Source organism: Dermacentor variabilis, chromosome 4 (assembly GCF_050947875.1).
Source record: "Dermacentor variabilis isolate Ectoservices chromosome 4, ASM5094787v1, whole genome shotgun sequence".
Lineage (NCBI taxonomy): Eukaryota > Metazoa > Arthropoda > Arachnida > Ixodida > Ixodidae > Dermacentor > Dermacentor variabilis.
This window is the reverse complement of record NC_134571.1, coordinates 103,599,848-103,619,397: the sequence shown is the minus strand read 5'-3', so window position 1 is coordinate 103,619,397 and position 19,550 is coordinate 103,599,848. Positions and strand designations below refer to the sequence as shown.

At 45.9% G+C, this 19,550-nt stretch overlaps 1 protein-coding gene across 1 annotated transcript in view; it reads right to left on the bottom strand.

Annotated features, from left to right (window-relative positions):
• LOC142579588 (cell adhesion molecule Dscam1-like) overlaps window positions 1-17,005 on the bottom strand; it is a 155,786-nt gene extending 138,781 nt beyond the window's left edge. Inside the window, exon 1 of the mRNA XM_075689959.1 lies at window positions 16,150-17,005. Coding sequence (XP_075546074.1) covers window positions 16,150-16,210 — 61 coding nt within the window. The 5' untranslated portion in view covers window positions 16,211-17,005. The remainder of the gene's footprint in view (window positions 1-16,149) is intronic.
• Between the last annotated feature and the right edge of the window lie 2,545 nt (window positions 17,006-19,550).

Genomic DNA, 19,550 nt, shown 5'->3' with positions numbered 1-19,550 from the left:
TTCGCAAGGCGCATACACTTACAAACTTTCAGGATAGCACCGAATTCGAGGCATTCATTCCCAAAGTGTGCTATGAAATACAGGGGCCTTCCAGTTACTCTTGTACTTCAATTAATAAAGCGGCGCTTTGTTAAAAAATATTGATCGACCTTCCACTACTGTGAAGAAGGGTGCAACCGAAGCTCGGTATCCTTGGCTCTTCGTTGTCATAACGCCTCGGATTCGTCCTCCCTCACGGCGAGGACGGCACGTCGGCGACGAGCCGTTTCTCGAACGAGTTCCCGGCGGCGTTCATGAAACGCCGCCTGTTCTTCGGCCGAACGTACAACGCGCGACCCGCGCTGCCGTTCCTTCAACACAGCCTGCTCTTCGGCAAACGAACCAAACGTGGCCTCCCCATCCGACTGCCGGGACTGAACTGGCGGGAAACGGCGGGCGCGAGGCGACCGAACACGCGATCACACCCTTCCCCTCCTCCGGAAAGAGGGGACGCCTGTGATTGGCTTGCGCTTTGCACTGTGTCTGCTTCTTTAGGCATATAAAACCCAGCTTTAAAGGGCGCGTATGATGAACCGAGCCACCTCGCTCGACAAGGCCTGTCTTTCGAGAAGAGGCTGTTCCAATGCGTAATGTGTTTGGTACCTTTGATCCCGTTCCCGAATGGATTTCGCATCTGGACGCTTGTGTTTGCCCGAATTTTGAACTTTCATTGGACGGCGTAGCATGTGTGCATTTGTTTCCCATGTGTGTCCAAATGTATGGTAAAAATTTTTGAAGGACACTGCTCATAATTCCATGCAATAAAGGGAAAAGAAACCGACGGTGGCTGAATCGGTTAGCGTGGTGGTCGGTCTCGCAACCCGGAGTTCGGTGGTTCGGATCCGCAGCCCGACAAGCAATTTTTTTTTCCGCGCGGCTTGAGTATTTTTTTTTTTTTTTTTGTTCGGCAACACCAACACCCAGGCTGGCCCGAGTGAGGCAACACAAGCACGAAAGGCATTGGGGGGATGGGAGGGAGGCGGCGTTGTGCTCCGGCAGCAAATGCGTATTTCGCGTCCGGGCGTAAGTGGGAACAGGCGATAGCGGTCCAATCCCACGCGCCACGTATGGAGGAAAGCGGGGAGGCATAGCTGGAAGGAAGAGGGGCGGCTTCGACTCCACCGAGCGAGTGCGTACTTTTCAACGCCGCGCGCGGTCACGCACGCCGTATCTTGAAAGGGATCTGCATACGGCTCGTACCTTTCTGTGCGCTGTGTTCTCGCCAATCTTGCGTTGTAGCGATAGACAACAGGACGAAGGTCACTTCGCTCGCTGATGCTGCCGCACTTGCTCACACCAGCGTTTGGACCGCGAGTGTCGACGCTCATCGAGTGTGATCTTTTCATGTTTGCTTGTGCGCGCTGAGACCACGGTTGTTAATTCAGTTAGTAAGCGAATATTTCTAAGTTTATGCGGCCGAGACAACTACTATCCTTACTTCGTATTGCTGCCTACTAATTTGCTATCGTAACCGATGCTTAGTCTTTCGGGCGAAGCATCGATGCTGATATGCAAAGCCCACGAAGATTGTCCGTCAAGAATAACCACAACAAACTTATGGTGCTTCGCACTCATCAAAGTTTGTTTGAGTTAGCACCTATAGCATGGTAGTAGGTGATTGCGCGAGCGCACTCTTGTCGCCTGTTGCTTTTAGTCGTCTGTGTCAGGAGGACGAAAGTATCTGTGATGCTTGTCTGTGATGTCTGTGTGATGCGTATCTATGATGCCACGTGCATCTTTGGCTTTTTTTTTTCATAAATGCAAACTTACGTTTCTACTGGCAGGTGGACCTATGAGGACTCTCGTAAGAAGGCTAGCTTAAAAGCTGCATTTAAACCTTGTCTTATGATTTAGGAGAATTCAAAAACCGCCGTGGTTACTCAGTGGCTAAGGGGTTGGGCTGCTGAGCACGAGGTCGCGGTATCGAATCCCGGCCACGGCAGCGGCATTTCGATGAGGGCGAAATGCGAAAACACCGGTGTACTTATATTTAAGTGCACGTTAAAGAACCTTAGGTGGTCAAAATTTCTGGAGCTCCCCACTACGGCGTGCCTCATAATCATAAAGTGGCTTTGGCACGTAACACCCTATAAGTTCTTTTTCTCGCAATTTTCGTTGAAATAGAAGATCGCAATTTAAATACACAAGCAATCTGTGATTTTCTAGAAAGCTGTTCAGAAAGCCTCCGTAATGTTCCGAATATATTAAAAAGGTTGTAGCCTAATTTGTAAGCTGCTTATTGCCAGCATTATACTACGTCTATCGGAATAGGTAAAATGTTAAAGGCTATGCAGGGTCCGAATTCGGAAACCTTTTCGTGCTTAAGTATCATTGTCTGGCCGCCTACGCTAATAATATGTCCGACATCGTTATCGACTCGTAACTGCTCGCAGAGGCAATTTTTTTATCGGAACCTCTTTGTTTATTTGGGTTTTGTAGAACACTCTTTATTATACTGAAAGGTAAGTTCCGAGAACATCCCTCAAATCACAGTTAAATCATACACAAAAAAAATGTTCTTACGCTCACCTCGCCAGCAGCTAATGTCGGACATATCATTAATGAAAGTGACCGACAGATGGCAAACAGCCCTTATGAACAAGAAGCTTTGTGGAAATGGCAGCTCATTTCTGTCACGTGACAGTACAAGAACGCTAAGTTCCTGCAACGGTGACGTCTGGAAAATTCCTTGAAGTTCATAATACCCAGAACAGCTGATATTGTACAAGCGCGCAAAGTAACATATAGGTTCTTCCCTCCCCCTTTTTTTCATTGAATCAAACATACGTTTCAGTTCTTCCTGGTAAGTCCTTTAATACTAAGTGCACTAACTGAATCATAAAATATAAAGAAAGAAAAAAAAACGCCGAAAGCTGCCTTTAGGTTGTCACGCGCAGCCCAGTTACTACGGAAAACGTTGATATCAATATTTCAAATAGGAGGAAGCTAAGCTTCAAAGGATTTGTGCCCAAAAGAAGAAATCGAGTTCCACCTGCTCTTTTCGTAATCCCAAACCCAAGGGCTTAAATCCCACCCAATCTTGGCGTTGGCAGCTCCCGTGATCCCTTCGCTGTTCTGCACTTCGCTCATGGGGCAGCGCACGCTTTTTCTTTTTCTTTTGTTTTTGTTTGCTTCGACATTTCCGGTACTGCATATCGCTTCGCCCATAGCCAATTTTATGGAGCCGCGCCTTTGAGCAGGTGTGCCTGGGGAAGAGAACAGGGACTGCACTTCAAGACGGAACAGGCACACATGATTGCCGCACACGAAATGAAATTCAGTTTTCTTTTAACGTGCACAAATAAAACGCGGCGAAGAAGCGCTACTGCCTTATATGAAGATGGAACAAGACGCCAGTAAGTTCTTTAGGAAAGACAGAGAGAGAAAAAGAAGGGGGACCTGGAACTAAGGAACAACTGAATTACGGGAGGGGGGATATGAAGACCATCCGAAGACTTAAGGTGTGCCGAAAGGAAAGAGAGTTACAGTGAAGAGCGCCAACTCTTCAACAGAACTTTAAGATTACTCGAGCTTCCTGAATGGTTCCAGTCACTTTCCGGAGAGTCACTTTCGCGTTTTCTCTGCTTTGAAGGACTGTTTCTGTATTTCTGCAACCAGAACTCTGCGGAAAGGATTGAGTTGCTGGGCAATCTCATTCGTCCACCAACGATTTGTTACTAGATTTATGTGCCTTTCTGTGTAATTAACCTCCCCGTCATTAAGCGGAAGGGAAAAATAACAATGTATATATTCTCAGTCCAAAGTCCTGAAATATTTTCCCGCAAATATATGCATTCTTGGTCGCGTGTGATGGAGTGTGCATATAAGCTAAAGAATTAACCCCCAAGCGCCTTTGTCAGCTCCAGTGTACCATTAAATTACGCCTGGTTAGTTTTTACCGATATTCGTTCTGTTGAAGAAAGAGAAAACAAACTTGAAGCGGCCGAAACTATTGCTTTACCAAAATCTACTCCAGAAAGGGATTAAATAAGGCAGGCTTCCTTTTAAGCGGAAAGAGTGACGAAAAATCAATGAGATCTGTGCACATGTTCGCGATTACGGAGTCATGCGCAGGAAACCAAAAATAGAAATAGACTTGAAATATAGACAGGAACCCAGGTCACGAAAGAAGCCTATTAAATAATAATAATAATAATAATAATAATAATAATAATAATAATAATAATAATAATAATAATAATAATAATAATAATAATAATAATAATAATAATAATAATAATAATAATAATAATAATAGTCATTAAGCGCGCATTCTGATGATTCAGGAGCACGTAATTAAATAGGGTTCTTGACACGGCGCGATAGCTCACGATGTTGCGACCACTTTTGAAAGTTGTAGCGCTATCACGCTATTGTGTGCATTTCTTTCTTTCTTTATCTTTTATTCTGTCTACAGCTTTTCATTCCTTTTACCTTCTTCTCCAGCTCAGGGTTGGCAGCCGGTACTTACACAGGCTATTCTCCATGCATTTGCCTTTCTTTTTTCCTCCTCTTCCTTACACTTGAGCGCATCTTGGCTCTGTCAATGCTTAAGCATTACTGTGCACATGCGTTGAAAATGTAGGGCTGAATTCCCAAAACTTTTTGTTCGTAAGTACGATTTATCATTGACCGGCCGCGTTGGTTAATACGTCCTGCACTAGGACTGACTAGAATTATCTCTTACGAAGAAAACAAGCGTTAGGGGCTTTTGTGAACTCGGGATGCCCTGGGGCTTCAATAAGAATGTTTTCGATCGTAAGGGCTCCATGCCATTTTCCGTCTGCCTTCGCTAACGATAGTTACTACATAACAATTGAACGGGATCTCTTACGAAGCTTTTCAGCGTGAGTCTCCCTCTAAATACGGGGCCAAGGTGTATTCACCAAAGGGTGTACGTGTAGCATGCAGTCCAACGTCCTGGAAGGAAGTGGTTTTTTTCGGTAATGATGCGCAAGGACGGCTTACCAACTCAAATTAGTCACCAACAACTGTGCTTTTCTAGCTGGCACCGTTTGTATTCACCGTCGCAACGCCACAATTCAACGTGTTCCTCCTCCACGCCGTTTGAGGGACAACCCTCGAAGGCCGTGGTACGAGACCTCGCCAACGCTGACGCCTCCAATAACGCCAGCATGGACGCCGACCAAGACGAATTGCGCTAGCGGGTGTAAACACGCTCTGTGAAACCTTGAGGTTTCAGCCCGATGGATAGTCCGACGAGCTATTAATCGAATCTGAACGGTACGCGACGTTGAACGCACTGGTGGACACCCCGCAATGAGCGGTCCGTGTAGGAGCACTGGTCGCGTAGATGGCATCTCCTCTAGGTCTTTTTTTCATTCGTTAACCCTATTCGCCACGTTGTGCATACCAAACGTGTGCCTGACGAAGAGTCAATAGTTTGTGAGCTGTTTTTCGAATACTTTCTCGGCTCTCGCTCTAGCTGTCTCTTTCTGGGATCGCGAGCCTAAGTAAGACCAATGGGCATCCCTTCCATTTGCCTGGCGTCGTCCGCAGCGCGCGAACGACTCTTTACCCTTCCCCGACCACAGGGAGCCACGCTCGCCCCACTTTCGTGCTATATGGAGCGGCGTCCCCTACGTACAGCTTTTCTCGGTGCGATGAGGCGCTGGCGTCGAGGCAAACGAGTGCGTGCTTTTGGTCTTTCCGCGCTGAGCATTCCTTGCAGCCATACTGCGTGGCTGCGTGCTTCGGCGCTGCTCCCGGGCACGCGCGAGGCGCCCGTCAGCCGGCAGGCCTAATAGGGAAATATTGGCGCGCTAGCTCACCGAGATCTCCAACGACAGCGCCTGCAGTGGTCGCCAGGGCTCATCTCGGCGTGTGCCTGCAGTTTGTTGCGATTCTCCCGTGTTTGTTTATAAAGCTCGGCGACATCCCTTTGTCTCCGCTGCTTCGTGTCCTGCAGCTACTCGCTGTTCTTTCGGTGTGACGCAGTGCTGAAAGCAGTCACACTTGCTCCCCCTTTTTTTCACTGTTGAATACCTTCCTTTTTTGTTTACATTATGCTTACAGAGTGCGCTCATGCCATTTGTCTCTGCGTAAAATTTAAATTTTACTCCTGGATCAGCTATATGCCTAAGCAGCACTGTAGTACTTTTTTTTCTATAGCATGTGCCAGTATTGCAGTATTGCTCAAGAAAGAGACGAAGAAAGAGAGGTAGGGAGATTAACCCAAGCCGTGCCCAGTCGGGCTACCCAACAGTTGGGAAAAGGAGGGAATGACATCTTCGCCATTGACGACCTCGTTATCATTTATGTTGTTGCTTAGTTAAAATGAATGGACAGTATATTGTGAAAAAGCTCGCTATAAGGAACGAAATCTCCTTTCTCATCAGGTCCGTAATAAAACAGCAATGGAGTGTCCAAGTTAGATGCAAGCAGACTGTAATGGGTAAGTTGCTATTTCAGCAGTCAATACTAATTCCATGAAAATAATTAAGTCTAAACGAATTGGACACGGTTCCTGCAAGTTAGGCGGACTGCACAAGTTGCTTCAAGTGAATGCTGTTAAGACTGAGGAAGAGATTTTTTAATCTGATTGAATGAAGCACCTCTTGCGATACATGCAGTTGCGTGCCATGCTGCTGTCAGGTCTACAATTTGCTAGCGAATAAGTAGGTATGAGTAGTGTATAAGCGTATAAGCACTACAAATATTTGTTATGCACTTATGAGACTTTGAGTAACCCAGATCCCAATGAACTGGCGCTCGAGACGTAAGGTAAATTTAGGAAGCCTAAAGATGTACAAGAGACGAAAGACTTGCTTCGGGCTTAAAGCGCCAACAGAAGTTACATTACGCTACAAAAAAAAAAAAGCTATTTTAACGAGCCGCCTTTTCTCTTACTGGCAATCCCTCTGCTATAGAGCGATTTTTTTTAATTTTTGTTTACCAACGAATACGACTGTGATTTGGAAAAGTTAACCAATGAACTTTGTTTGGGACGCCATAACATGGGGCGCCATAACATAAAGCTATTTCGATGTGTTTCTATTTCATTACTGCCACTAGCGCCCCTCCCCCCCTCCCTTCCCATTTGGTAACAATTTGTCCGGCCACCCCCACTTCGCCTGTCATGCGACTTGCCCAGTAACGCGAAAACTCCCTCTGTCTGATACGACGTGCATAAACTTATTATGTGTGAGCGAGCAGAACAAAAGTAAAATTATTTACAGTTCTACGCCTTTTCATCATTACCCGTCCGCTATAGGTCAAATTTTCTTGGGCTGCACCGACTTCGCGAGTCCGTCACGCGAAATCGCATCGCCACGAGCACTCACCACGTTAAAATGACGCTTACGTATTAAAAATGCATTAATATGCCGAACAAAACTGAATTTTTTTGCGGAATAAATAGAAACTGCCCCGTTCCAAAAGGATTAATATATGGCTGCCGCCAATTGCTGTGACACTGGCTACTCGAAGCTGCCGGCGAAAATAAACCTCTATGCGTAAAGTAAACCTTTTGGCGTAGCTGTGTAACGTTTTTGAGCTCTTTCGATACGTGTGCGACATCGCTCTGCTGACTGTTATTCGCTCAGTATCCGTTTTAGATGCATTTTTAACCTTCCGTTCAACGCCGCTGCAATTTTCGACCAGCAACAGGAAGCTAAGCATGGGGAAACGGACCAATCGCAGATGCCTGCACCACTCTCATCGTCTAACTATCTAGTTTCACTGTGCTAGCTCGGCCTCATCGAAACCCTCTTCACTTTTGCGTGCTCCTCGTTTCTGGTGATGAAATTCTATTTGCGTTCGAAGCAAACGAAAGTCACCTCCTATAAACGAAGAGTGCTTTAGATTGGGCTTTTAGAGCAAGGCTTCTGCTCACCACCAGATGCCTGCGTCGGCCGTAACGTAAATTTGACGTCAGTGGATAAAATCGGAATGAAAAAGTTCGACTTTATAGGCTCATGGCCGTCGCTCTTCTAAGAATATGTCTCACTCGGAATTCTATTTGATATGCATGTGTGCGATGCGTGCATATATTGTTCTCCCTTTCAAATCTACCTGTGTCAGTGACTGGCATGCTTTCTTTTTTTTTTTTTGCGGCTAAGCTGCGCACCAAACTTTCTTTACGCTGTGATATGATGCGCGCGACGTCGGACTTGTGTTGAGATGTTGTGTCGACGACTGCAGCACAGTCCGTGGGAGAAACAAGCGAAAGCCCGGAAAAAGAGAATAGCAGACAGATGGCGGAAAGCCGAAGAGGGCGAAGGAAGAAAAAAAGAAGCACGAGGCACGAGGGGGGAGAGCTTGCTTTGGCGGGGCCTCGGAAGACTGGCGACAAGGAGGCGATGCCGGTTCGTGGAGCGGAAAAAAAGGGAAGCGTGCCTAGCCGGAGCCAAGAGGCAGCCCTGCTATCCGAAGAGACTGGACTGTTTCGGGGATGTCCACGTACGATGGTACAAGGTCCAGCTGAGCCTGGTGGATGGAGCCGACTGGCCGGTCACGCGAGAGGACCCGGGCCTGCCGCACAACCTGGGCCCCGCTGGCCGTTGCTGAGCGCGGCTCCTGCGCCCCGGCCCGACCGACGCTTCCCGAAGAGCGCGGCTGCGACCCGTGCGCCAACTGTTCCTAAGTGCTGATTCAGCACCTGGCACTACTGACGTCTCCCGGAGAACACAGCGGGGACCCGTTCGTCGACCGTGCTGGTCGCGACAACCAAGCGTTGCGTTGAGGCCAGAGTCGACAAGGGACCCTGAGGTTCATCCACGGTCGCACCCTCGGCAAAGAACCCGACACCTGGGCCGACGCAATACTTCTCGGTGAACCCGCGTTTATACGATCATTGTGACTCTGGCTTATCGCGTCGTTAATGGGCGAAGTAGTGAAACGTGAGACAAAGCCGGCAATATCATTACTAATATGGATGAGATAGTTCAAGGGGCTGAGGAGTTCTATCGAGATTTATACAGTACTAGTGGCACCCATGACGGTAATGGAAGAGAGAATAGTCTAGAGGAATTTGAAATCCCACAAGTAACACCGGAAGAAGTAAAGAAAGCCTTGGGAGCTATGCAAAGGGGGAAGGCAGCTGGGGAGGATCAGGTAACAGCAGACTTGTTGAAGGATGGTGGGCAGATTGTCCTAGAAGAACTGGCCACCCTGTATACGCAATACCTCATGACCTCGAGCCTACCGGAATCTTGGAAGAACGCTAACATAATCCTAATCCGTAAGAAAAAGGACGCCAAAGACTTGAAAAATTATAGACCGATCAGCTTACTGTCGGTTGCATACAAAGTATTTACTAAGGTAATCGCAAATAGAAACAGGAACATCTTAGACTTCCGTCAACCAAAGGACCAGGCAGGATTCCGTAAAGGCTACTCAACAATAGACCATATTCACACTATCAATCAGGTGATAGAGAAATGTGCGGAATATAACCAGCCGCTATATATAGCTTTCATTGATTACGAGAAAGCGTTTGATTCAGTCGAAACCTCAGCAGTCATGGAGGCATTACGGATCAGGGTGTAGACGAGCCGTATGTAAAAATACTGAAAGATATCTATAGCGGCTCCACAGCCACCATAGTCCTCCATAAAGAAAGCATCAAAATCCCAATAAAGAAAGGAGTCAGGCAGGGAGATACGATCTCCGTAATGCTATTCCCAACGTGTTCACAGCAGGTATTCATAGACCTGGAATGGGGAGAATTGGGGATAAGAGTTAATGGAGAATGCCTTAATAACTTGCGATTCGCTGATGATACTGCCTTGCTTAGTAATTCAGGGGAACAATTGCAATGCATGCTCACTTATCTGGCGAAACAAAGCAGAAGGGTGGGTCTAAAGATTAATCTGCAGAAAACTAAAGTATTGTTTAACAGTCTCGGAACGGCAGTTTACGATAGGTAGCGAGGCACTAGATGTGGTAAGAGAATACATCTACTTAGGGCAGGACATTCCAGCCGAGTAGTTGTTGAATAACGCCTGCATTGCGAAAACACTTCGAAGCAGACGTAGTGGCGCTTGTCGAGTTAGTTGTGTCACGACGAACACAATCGAATATAATAAAGCCGAGCTTCTTTTACCTGCAGTCCCGGGTTGGGCGAGGCTGCGACTGGGTTGGTCGGTATCTCGGCGAACATATTTGTAAATATACGCGCCGTTCTCTCATGTGCACTGGAGGGCTTATATAACCGCTCTACTCACTGACCGACAAAGTACAATGACAGTAAGCGCGCCTCCTATTCAGCGCAATAAGGAAAATAAATTCCTACAAAGAACGTGAGCGTACAATGTCGGCTTGTCGGTTCTCTATAGAGCAAACCGATGTCTTACAATGCGAATTATATTGAACGAAGTCTACGATGTACTTATTTTCTTTGATATAGACATTCAGCGTCTGCCAGCGGGCGTCTGGCCATTCCTGGCCGACTCTTCAAAGTGGGAACGTTCAGCTGTGACACAAAATGTATATACTTCCTTATATGTGGATAGAACTTCTATGTTCATACGCCTATCATCGCCAGTTTGCCCTCGACGAGCGTCGCACCTACACCGCTTTCGCCCCCGTGACGTAGTTGCGTAAACGTCTCACGTTGCGCAATCGCCGGCAATTTTGTTTGTTTATGCACCACACCGCTAACAAGCTATGCCAAAACGCAAACATTTCTTTTTCAGTTTCAGTTTATTATTCTTTAAATGCAATAAATTGGTAAGAGACAATATCAGACGAGGGTCCCAAAGTCAGAAACTGCAACGGCTCCCATTGCAGAATATTTAGGTCCGTGATATTTCCGATTGAGAAACACGCACATTTCGCGTGATTACGCGTTGTCTAGCGTGAAGGTTAGCACAATCGTACGCGTCTTCGTTAGCTGTACGTCACTTAATTAAGCGCTTCATTAAAGCTTTACTTCGCGTGTATCCAAACAAGCGCGTTGAATCCACATGACTCTTTGTTACTGTAAAATGTGTAAAGGTTGAATGTTGAAACGTGTGACATCGTCCTTTGAGACTGTTGTTTAGCGCCACGAAAAGCTGTTGCACCAGAACGAATATCGGAGGGTGAATAGAGTGCGGGAAATCACTTGTACGCGCAGAGAGCTGAGGAAGCACAAAAATGTAGGCACTCCCAACAACTAACTTTACTTACAAAGATCTTGATTTGATCAGGCCATTTATCGATCGCCGGAATTTCTCGAGAAATACAAGGTAGTGACTTTCGCTAACTCACTTCTTACGAAGCGCTTCGCATGTGCCGTCCATAAGGCGGCTTGAATTTTTTGCAAAATTTCAGCAAGAAAAAAAAAAGGAAACGTTCAGGTTCACAAAATTGCCTTTCCAGGCATGGCCACTGTGCACGCATAATAGGAACTGACCTAACAAGCGACAAAAAAAAAATTCGAGCACGGGAGTAAAGGTATTTCTGGTGCCGGCATTACATGTGCGCACTTTTGTGAAATTGCTCCGTTCTAATAAGCGCCCGACGGAGCCAGACGTCGCGATGAAAGCACTCGCCGAGCACCGAACATCAAGGTGATATTACGAAGAAGAATAAATAAAATAATAGCGTAGAAAAGAGAGAGAGAAAAAAAGAAAGAAAACAACATTTTCTCTACAATGCATATTTGCGAACGCGATGCAATGTACGGAGATTGCTTGGGGCGCGCTGTTACCAGAAAGTGGAAAAAGCGGGAAGAAAAAGAACAATCACAAACTCAGAAAAAAGGGCCGCTCAGACTCAGGCCTATAGCACGACGCATACTGTTGCGAAATGCGCGAAAGCTTTGATGTACGCATAATGACGGAACCTGAAAGAGAACGTTGAAAGGTTTGGGAAGTTCTCTGTGTGTGTGTGTGTGTTCGGGGTCCTGCAAGCGACTAAACTTGTTTTTGTGCATAGTTACATTTTTGCGCTTCTTCTGCGCCTTCGGTGTGTGGTTCTTTCTCAAAGAAAATTACGGCGCAAATTTTGAAGTTCAGTCGCCGCAAGAAAAAAAATCATAATAACAACAAGAAGTCACAGAGAAGCTCAAGCTACAGAGAAGATTAAAGGTGAATGACTCGAAACTGACACGAAGTAAAAAATTTCCGCAACACATAACGGGAAAGCGGAGCTTTGTGGAAAGAAAAATAAAAACGCGCCCACGTGCCGCACGTTATTTTTTCCGCTTTTGAGAGTCGAGGGAAATTACACTATCTAAGCTATGCTTTAACTACAGGGTCATTAGGCTGCAGGCGTATGAAGTTTAGCTTGCTTGGTTCTTTTCTCCTTTCTTACTTTTTTTCTTTCTTTCTTTCTTTCTTTCTTGCTTTAATTATTTATTTAATTTATTATTTGTCTTCTTCTTTTTTGTTTTTGTTAGCACAACATAGTTATGAGACTTACGCGAGCGCACAAAAACGCCCATTCTATTGCATTGCATGGCTTTTTATTTGCATTTGTTTTCGTACGCGGGAACTCTTTCTTGGTAAAGCAAAAAAAATTACTTTTTTATCAACTTAAACCGGCGTTGTTGAAGCCGCTTGTATAATCGGAAAGGAACCAAGGTCGCTCGTGAATGCTTCGTATTTCGGGAGGATGGATTTTCTAATTTCTTCATACCTATGCATTCATGCCGCTTCGGCTTTAATCGCGTTCACGCTATTTCCACCTGCGAGCCCGGAATGCAGGCTCTGTCTTTGATCACTCTGTATGATGTGACCTCTCGCGCTCGGGCGTGCTCTGAGATGACGTATTCGAACCATGAAAAACGAGAGAAAGGGGAACAAAGCTGTCGCATTATGTTCTCCCGAGTTCGACTGACGTAACGTACACACTAGAAAAGGCGGCTTCCTCTCACAAATCAAGACAAACAAGGTAAGATTACATTTAGGAATTATATGTGTGCCAGAAGCATGTTGCGATTATGAGGCAGGCCGCAGTGGAGGACTAGGAATTATGTTTGAGCACCTGGTGTTCCTTAACGTGCTCCCCTAAGTACAACAGTTTTGTTTATTTTTATTTATTTTTATTTTTTTGCATATCGCATTCATCGGAATGCAACCACTGCGGTCGGCACCGACGTGACGACATCGAGAAAACTAGAACACTCAGTGCGTTTTTGTCTGAAGGCGCGCCACTGAGGGCTGTTACTAATTCAAGAGAAACGTTGCGGAATAATTTTTCTGCACCACCGATGGAATAAATTGCTGTAATGAGAAATTCATTCGAGGTATGAAATAAATACACTATATAGTTATGGCAAGCATATGTTATGTTCCCGCTTATCTAAAAGTAGTAAAAAGAAAAACAGGAAAGACCGCAGGATATATAAAAACTCAAACGTGAATTTTATTTCAGTTTAGTTTTGACGGCTATTCTTCAGAATCTACGACTTCAGCTATGCCCTAAGCAGAAAAGGCAGGAGGAACTGTAAGCTGCGACTTTGGTACTCATTAAATATTGAACTTGGATGCTGTGGGCGGGATTGGTGAAACCAATGATGTTCGAGCACGCTACCAGCCAGCTCCTCCGAAATGTCTTTTGTTTATCGCTTACTTTCTATCCTATGCAGAATAGCGTTTTTTTACAAACTGTAATAGTCAGTGTAGACTCGCAAACTATGCAGCAAATATTTTAGCACCTAATGAGCGTCAACAATAAGTTCAAACAGTATGTACAACTTTATCCAGGCGCAAATATTTTCTGAACAGTTTTAATGTATGAGTAGCATAATTGTAAAGCTATTACTATAACGTTTATCCAGTACTATTATCTTTTCTTATTTTACCGGCTGTAACAATTTGCAATCTAAAAGAAGGCTGCACTCATAGAAGCGTAGTTAAAATTGCAAAATGTTCGCATACTGCTTGGGAAAATGACCTTGCAAGCGCGTATTAACTTGCACATACATCTTTTGAAACTGAAAAAAAAAACAACTCACGAATGATGGTTAAAACGTAGAGTAAATGCACAAACTTCTTTCTGTTTTCTTTAACGAAAGAGTGCCTGTCTAAACACTCATTAACAGGCAGGCGCCATATTTGAACTGTCCTGCGGCAGTAAAACATAAAAATAGACTATGTTTATTCAGTGCTATCTTCATGCATTAAACATCAAATTCAACCAGCCTTGCAAACTATGAACGTTATAGGTAGCGAACGCCGAACGTAATACGAGTTCATATCGAATATCTGTGAGTACTTTGTAGCTAGAGCGTGTCATATAAGAAAAATCGCCAACATATGGACATGTTATTGGGCAACTCCGTTTCCACGAAGACGATGTTGCGCCTTCGAAGCAAGTAAGCGGTGCGCAATTGCGCTTGCGCTTGGTGCGCAGCATCCGGCTAGCGTTTATCTCCATGTCGACATTATTTTTACTGTCAGCGCTGCATTCTCATTTGCCTTGGCTAGCGTGCAGACGAGCAGAATCTGGGTGAACACTGTGCATCAAGTTTTATATTGTTCTGGCAGGCCTCGAAGTTCGTATAGAAAACAAGAGCACAGCAAAGAAAAATAAGGCATCGCCTAATTGGTAGGTTAATTATCGCTGTTAGGACACGTACGTCTACCGAAAGATTTCGTTTTTGATGTCTTATCGTGGGAATAGTAGCCGAAGAAATATGATAGTCGATGACATCAGAGTGTTATAGAAACAGAAATGAAGAACTACGATCGAAACAGATCAAATCGAGCGGCAAAAAGAAAATGAAGCGTTTGTGAACCAGTGAATGTGCGCTCAATGCATTCTGTATGCTAGAGTGGTTTGTGAGGACAAGTGCTGACAAGTGCTGACAGTGGAAAAAAAAATTTGCGGAATGGACCACCGGTGAACCATCAGTTGTGCGAACCAACTGTTTTTCAAGTTTGCTCCAGGACTGGTGTTTGCAAAAGGTTTCGTTCATAGTAACCGCTTTGTTATCGGTCAACCGCATGTGGTAATAACATTTCTGCTGTAATTTATTTGGAGGCCGTTGTCTTTAAAAAAGTTTGGGGTTTTACGTGCCAAAACCACTTTCTGATTATGAGGCACGCCGCAGTGGGGGAATCCGGAAATTTTGACCGCCTGGGGTTCTTTAACGTGCACCTAAATCTAAGTACCACGGGTATTTTCGCATTCCGCCCCCATCGAAATGCGGCCGCCGTGGCCGGGATTCGATCCCACGACCTCGTGCTCAGCAGCCCAAAACCATAGCCACTGAGCAACCACGGCGGGTGGCGGTTGTCTTTGCATGAATTCTTCTGGCATACGAAACTATTTATAAACATGAGCGCGGAACCAGTTTTCAAAACAAAGTTTGCGAACTAAGAGAGTGCGGACGCTGAGACATGACAGTGAACATGACATTATTGAATGCGCCGGGCCATTCAGGAAGAATTTGTAAGAATTAACGGCACTCATTCCGACCCTTACTCCCAGGTTTTACTCTAGTGAAAACTTATCTCGCGCGGATGGTGATCCTTAAATACGAGTGGCGGCTGAGACAAATACAGATGGTGGTAACAGCACAGTCTGCGACAAACAGCTAAATAATCGCATACGCGCAAGGCTGCTTCTATGTTATTTCGAGTTCTTGTGCAACCGTCTTTTGAAGCATACTATTTAAATTGCTGAACACCCCCCCCCCCACCCCACCCCCAAAAAAAACGAATCTTAAAACAGCATATAGATAGATATACTCCTGAACAAAAACGCTTTGTTATTTGAGCTGTTTGTCTTGGTACATATTTACATGAGCTCGAACTTGAATCATACAGTGCGCATGCCACATCTACCCGTCGAACAGCGGACACACAATGTTCAAGAATATAATCAACACCAAATAAGCGAAATATTGAGCGTGGCTTTTAAAGAGAACGTTAGTATCTGCAAGTTTCGTTTAGTTAATTAACGAAGGCTTCGCCTCAACTACTCTTAAGGAATAAAAAAACTGAGCGCAATATAAGCATCGCAGCCGCTTTTTGAATCAAAGTGCTGCAAGAACGTTATTTCTTTCCTCGTATGAATGATACAGCAATATATATAACGCAAACAAGTGCTTAGTCTGCTAATAGCTCCTGAAAAATAATTCAGTTTCTTTCATTAGAATACACATCATGAAGTCGATTCCGGACTAAACAGCTAGGCCAAGAGATTAAAACTCACCATTCGTAAGGAAACCGAGAACCACGTGAAGCAGGAAGGTGAGCATTCCTCCAGGCGCCATTAGTCACGACGGTGCCTCGCTGGCGGACGTCGACACCACAGTAATCCGCAGCAAAGAGATCCTCGCTCCAAACGCGCGATGAAGAGAAACGTGGTCACAAGTTTATGCCGAGACGCGATCTAGTTGCTGCGACGTCAGGCTGACCCCTCACGAGTAGCACTTCCTCCGTTTTCATCGACGCGACGTCGATAACCCATTCACATGGCAGCGCGGCGTCGTGAGATCCACACGGTCGCCAAAGTGGTCAACGCAAGCGGGCACGGGCTTCTGCACACTATTTCAAAGCACGCTGTAGTCCGCACAAAAGCCGTGAATCAAACGTACCACTCGTTCCACGCAAGCACACACGCGCGCGAGTGCTGTCGAAGTCCTACAACTTGGTTTTATATGAATGGAATGAAAACTTTTGGTTACAGAAACGGAAGCTCCGAAGATCACGCCAGTGAGCCGTTGGTAACGCACGGTTAGTTTGTCCGCGAAAGCGGCAACGCTATCGAATAGCGCTAGCCACCACGCAACGGGCGTCTCGCATCGCTGGTTTTCAATAATCTTCCGTTGACGACACGCCGATGCAAAGACGTCGCTGAAGCCAAGCTTAGCGTCTCCGGAGCCACGTAGAATGAAAGCGAATAAAACAAATGACCACACCAGCTGGGTCTCGATGTGAAAATACCGCCACACTCGCGGCACACCAGGGGGGGAACTACGCTTCGCACGTGATGCCTCCGCCACACACCGCCGCCGGCGACAACATCTCGAAGCTCGCACGTGAACCGCCGCTCGGGTCGAGTCAGGGCTCCCGCCGCAGCAGCAAGCCCCTTGTGCTTCGGTGCCCGGAGCGCGTGTGAGCAGCCGCGGCCCGAGGCCTCCTCTCCTCTCTCCCTGCACACCAGAGCAGCTCTAGGCTGGCGGCGGCGCGCGCGCGCTCCGCAGATTGGGCGCCATCATCCCCCCCCCCCCCACCCCCTACACCCCACCCCGGATTCCGTGCCCGCATCGACTCGGCCCAGAAAGCGATCGCAGCGACTCGCTGTCGGTTCTTTCGGTCGGCTCGTGCTCTGGTGATGGGCTGGAATTCAAATCACCGTGAGGTTTTGCGGAGTCCGAAATGCGGCCACAGGCATCTGTGTCGTCCGGCTAATTATTCTGGCGTGGCTGCGGCGTTTCTCTGTAATGTGCACTCGAGCGAAAACGACGTCACCCACATTATAAGAATCTGGAAGGGGATTACAATACTCATTTGCAGGCAGAAAGCGTTGAAACCAGGCTACAGTGGCTGCTTCTTTGTGCAGCCATTGCGAGTTGGTAGGTGTTCCTTTCTACAAAAATAGCGAGAACGCCATGCGACTTCAGATAAACTTGGATTTTCGTATTCGACGAAGATCGGCTGAAGAGTTTGCGATGGTTACGATGTTGAATGAAAAGTTTACTGTTAATATCTACGCGTGATTCCCCATTGACGTACTCTATATGCTGGCGTACATGGAAGATAATAAATTAGCGTGGATATTTACGCTGAGTAACTGCTGAATTCCTTTGTTCTCCGCCACTTTAGCGCCGGTAGTTAGTGTGTTGTAAAGAATAGCCTTGGCCTTATGGTATAAGCTGACGTCGTCGTATTTCCCATGAGGCGTAATTTATTGCGTGTTTGTGGACTAAGTGTGGTACAGCAGTTAAATGTATACGCGGTATATCTATGTGTTTGCTTTGTATTGAGCCCGTGTACGCTGCCCGCACTGTCTATCATTGCAGTAATCGTAACACCTTACATATGAGGTACAGTGACTGCACTTGGATTTACTTACTTTTTCCAAATTGTCGAGCAAGCGTGCAAGATTTGCTGCCGCAGCCGCTTTCGAGATGTACCAATAGCATATTCACCATTACCGATGCAGCTTTTAAATGTTTCTTTCAATATTAGTTCCTGCAGTATAACTTAAATTACAGAATAAAGATACTCAAATGACGTAGCGCAGCGATGTTCCCAGGTCAGCAAAACATTGCTTCAACATCTGAGCTTGGCTGCTTCACTAATGCAATTGTAATACTGAATGAACGTGTTGGATGGAATACGGATTCCCTTCGGAAAGCCGGTATATGAACCATGAATAATAAAATCCTGCCATAGTTTTTCGGTTTTCTAACACGAGAACTGGCTTTCGCGGTAAAGTCGCAGTGATTACCGCTTGGTGAATAATTTACTGGAAGTTTTCCAACATCCGATATAACGCTTAAAAAAACAACAATTTCACCCACGTTTGAGCATGGACAGAAATTTGCTAATAAAGGTAACCATTTCCAAAGAAAAAAAATGCCATTTTTAAGCGGATCTCCAGCTGCATTATTCTATTTCGCGTGTTTCTAGTGTATCCCACGCCAGCGCTGCTTCCATTTTTTTTTTCACCGTTACTGTTATAGTGTAGGTGGTGAAGACAATAACCTCCGCAACTTTGTCCACTCCCGTCACAAGTCCTAGTAGTGTCATCACAGAACCAAGCCGGCTGTATCAGCTGTGTTACTACCTTTGAAATTGATAGACACTGAAGTATCAAATATGTTCACGACGTTCTCGGTAGATATGTGCAACCCAGGTACCTCAATTTCCTATTCGTACTTCGGCTGCAGCCAGCCCATTTGCGGAGAAAACTCGAATTCCCCAGAAAGCACTACGCTTCGACCGCGTCGTATGGTCGAATAAAGCAAGTGCCGTAAAATCTGTTGTCACTACAAAAGGAAACTTTACTGCTGCGCGTCGTGATGTCCTACCCACTGCATGCGCATCGGCTAAAGCGGGTGGGTGCGTCAGAGCGTCACTATGGCAACGCATCCCCGGCCACTGAATATTGAAAAGGAATGCAGCGAGATTGGGGAAGCGAGCAGGCAAAGGCGGCCGCTCTAAGAAGTCTAGGCCTTCGCTATCGCTCGTAGACTTCCTGGCGGCGCGCCTTCCGCCGCGGTGTGCGATCCCGTGGTTGTGTTTGTCATCCATACCGTTGTATATCAACAGCAGTAATGATGCGTAGTTTTGCAGTTGTTTGATTGAAAGCGAAGGAGGTTCGGCATAATAATGGATGCTTTGTTCGGCGTGTTGACACAATCTGTATTTGGGACAACGCTACAATAGAGCATGAATATGCTTTTAATATGGCAAGGGAAAATTAAAGATTTGGCCGCCTTAAACTTTAGAGGCTAATCCACAGCAGTAAAAAGAAACTCGTACAAGGACATGCAGATTATTTTATTGGATAGCTTTGCTTTCCCCTGTTAGGACCTCTCAGTAATTTAGCGCGGAAATTATATGGAAAGTTTGTGCGCATTCATATCGACCTCGCGCACAAAT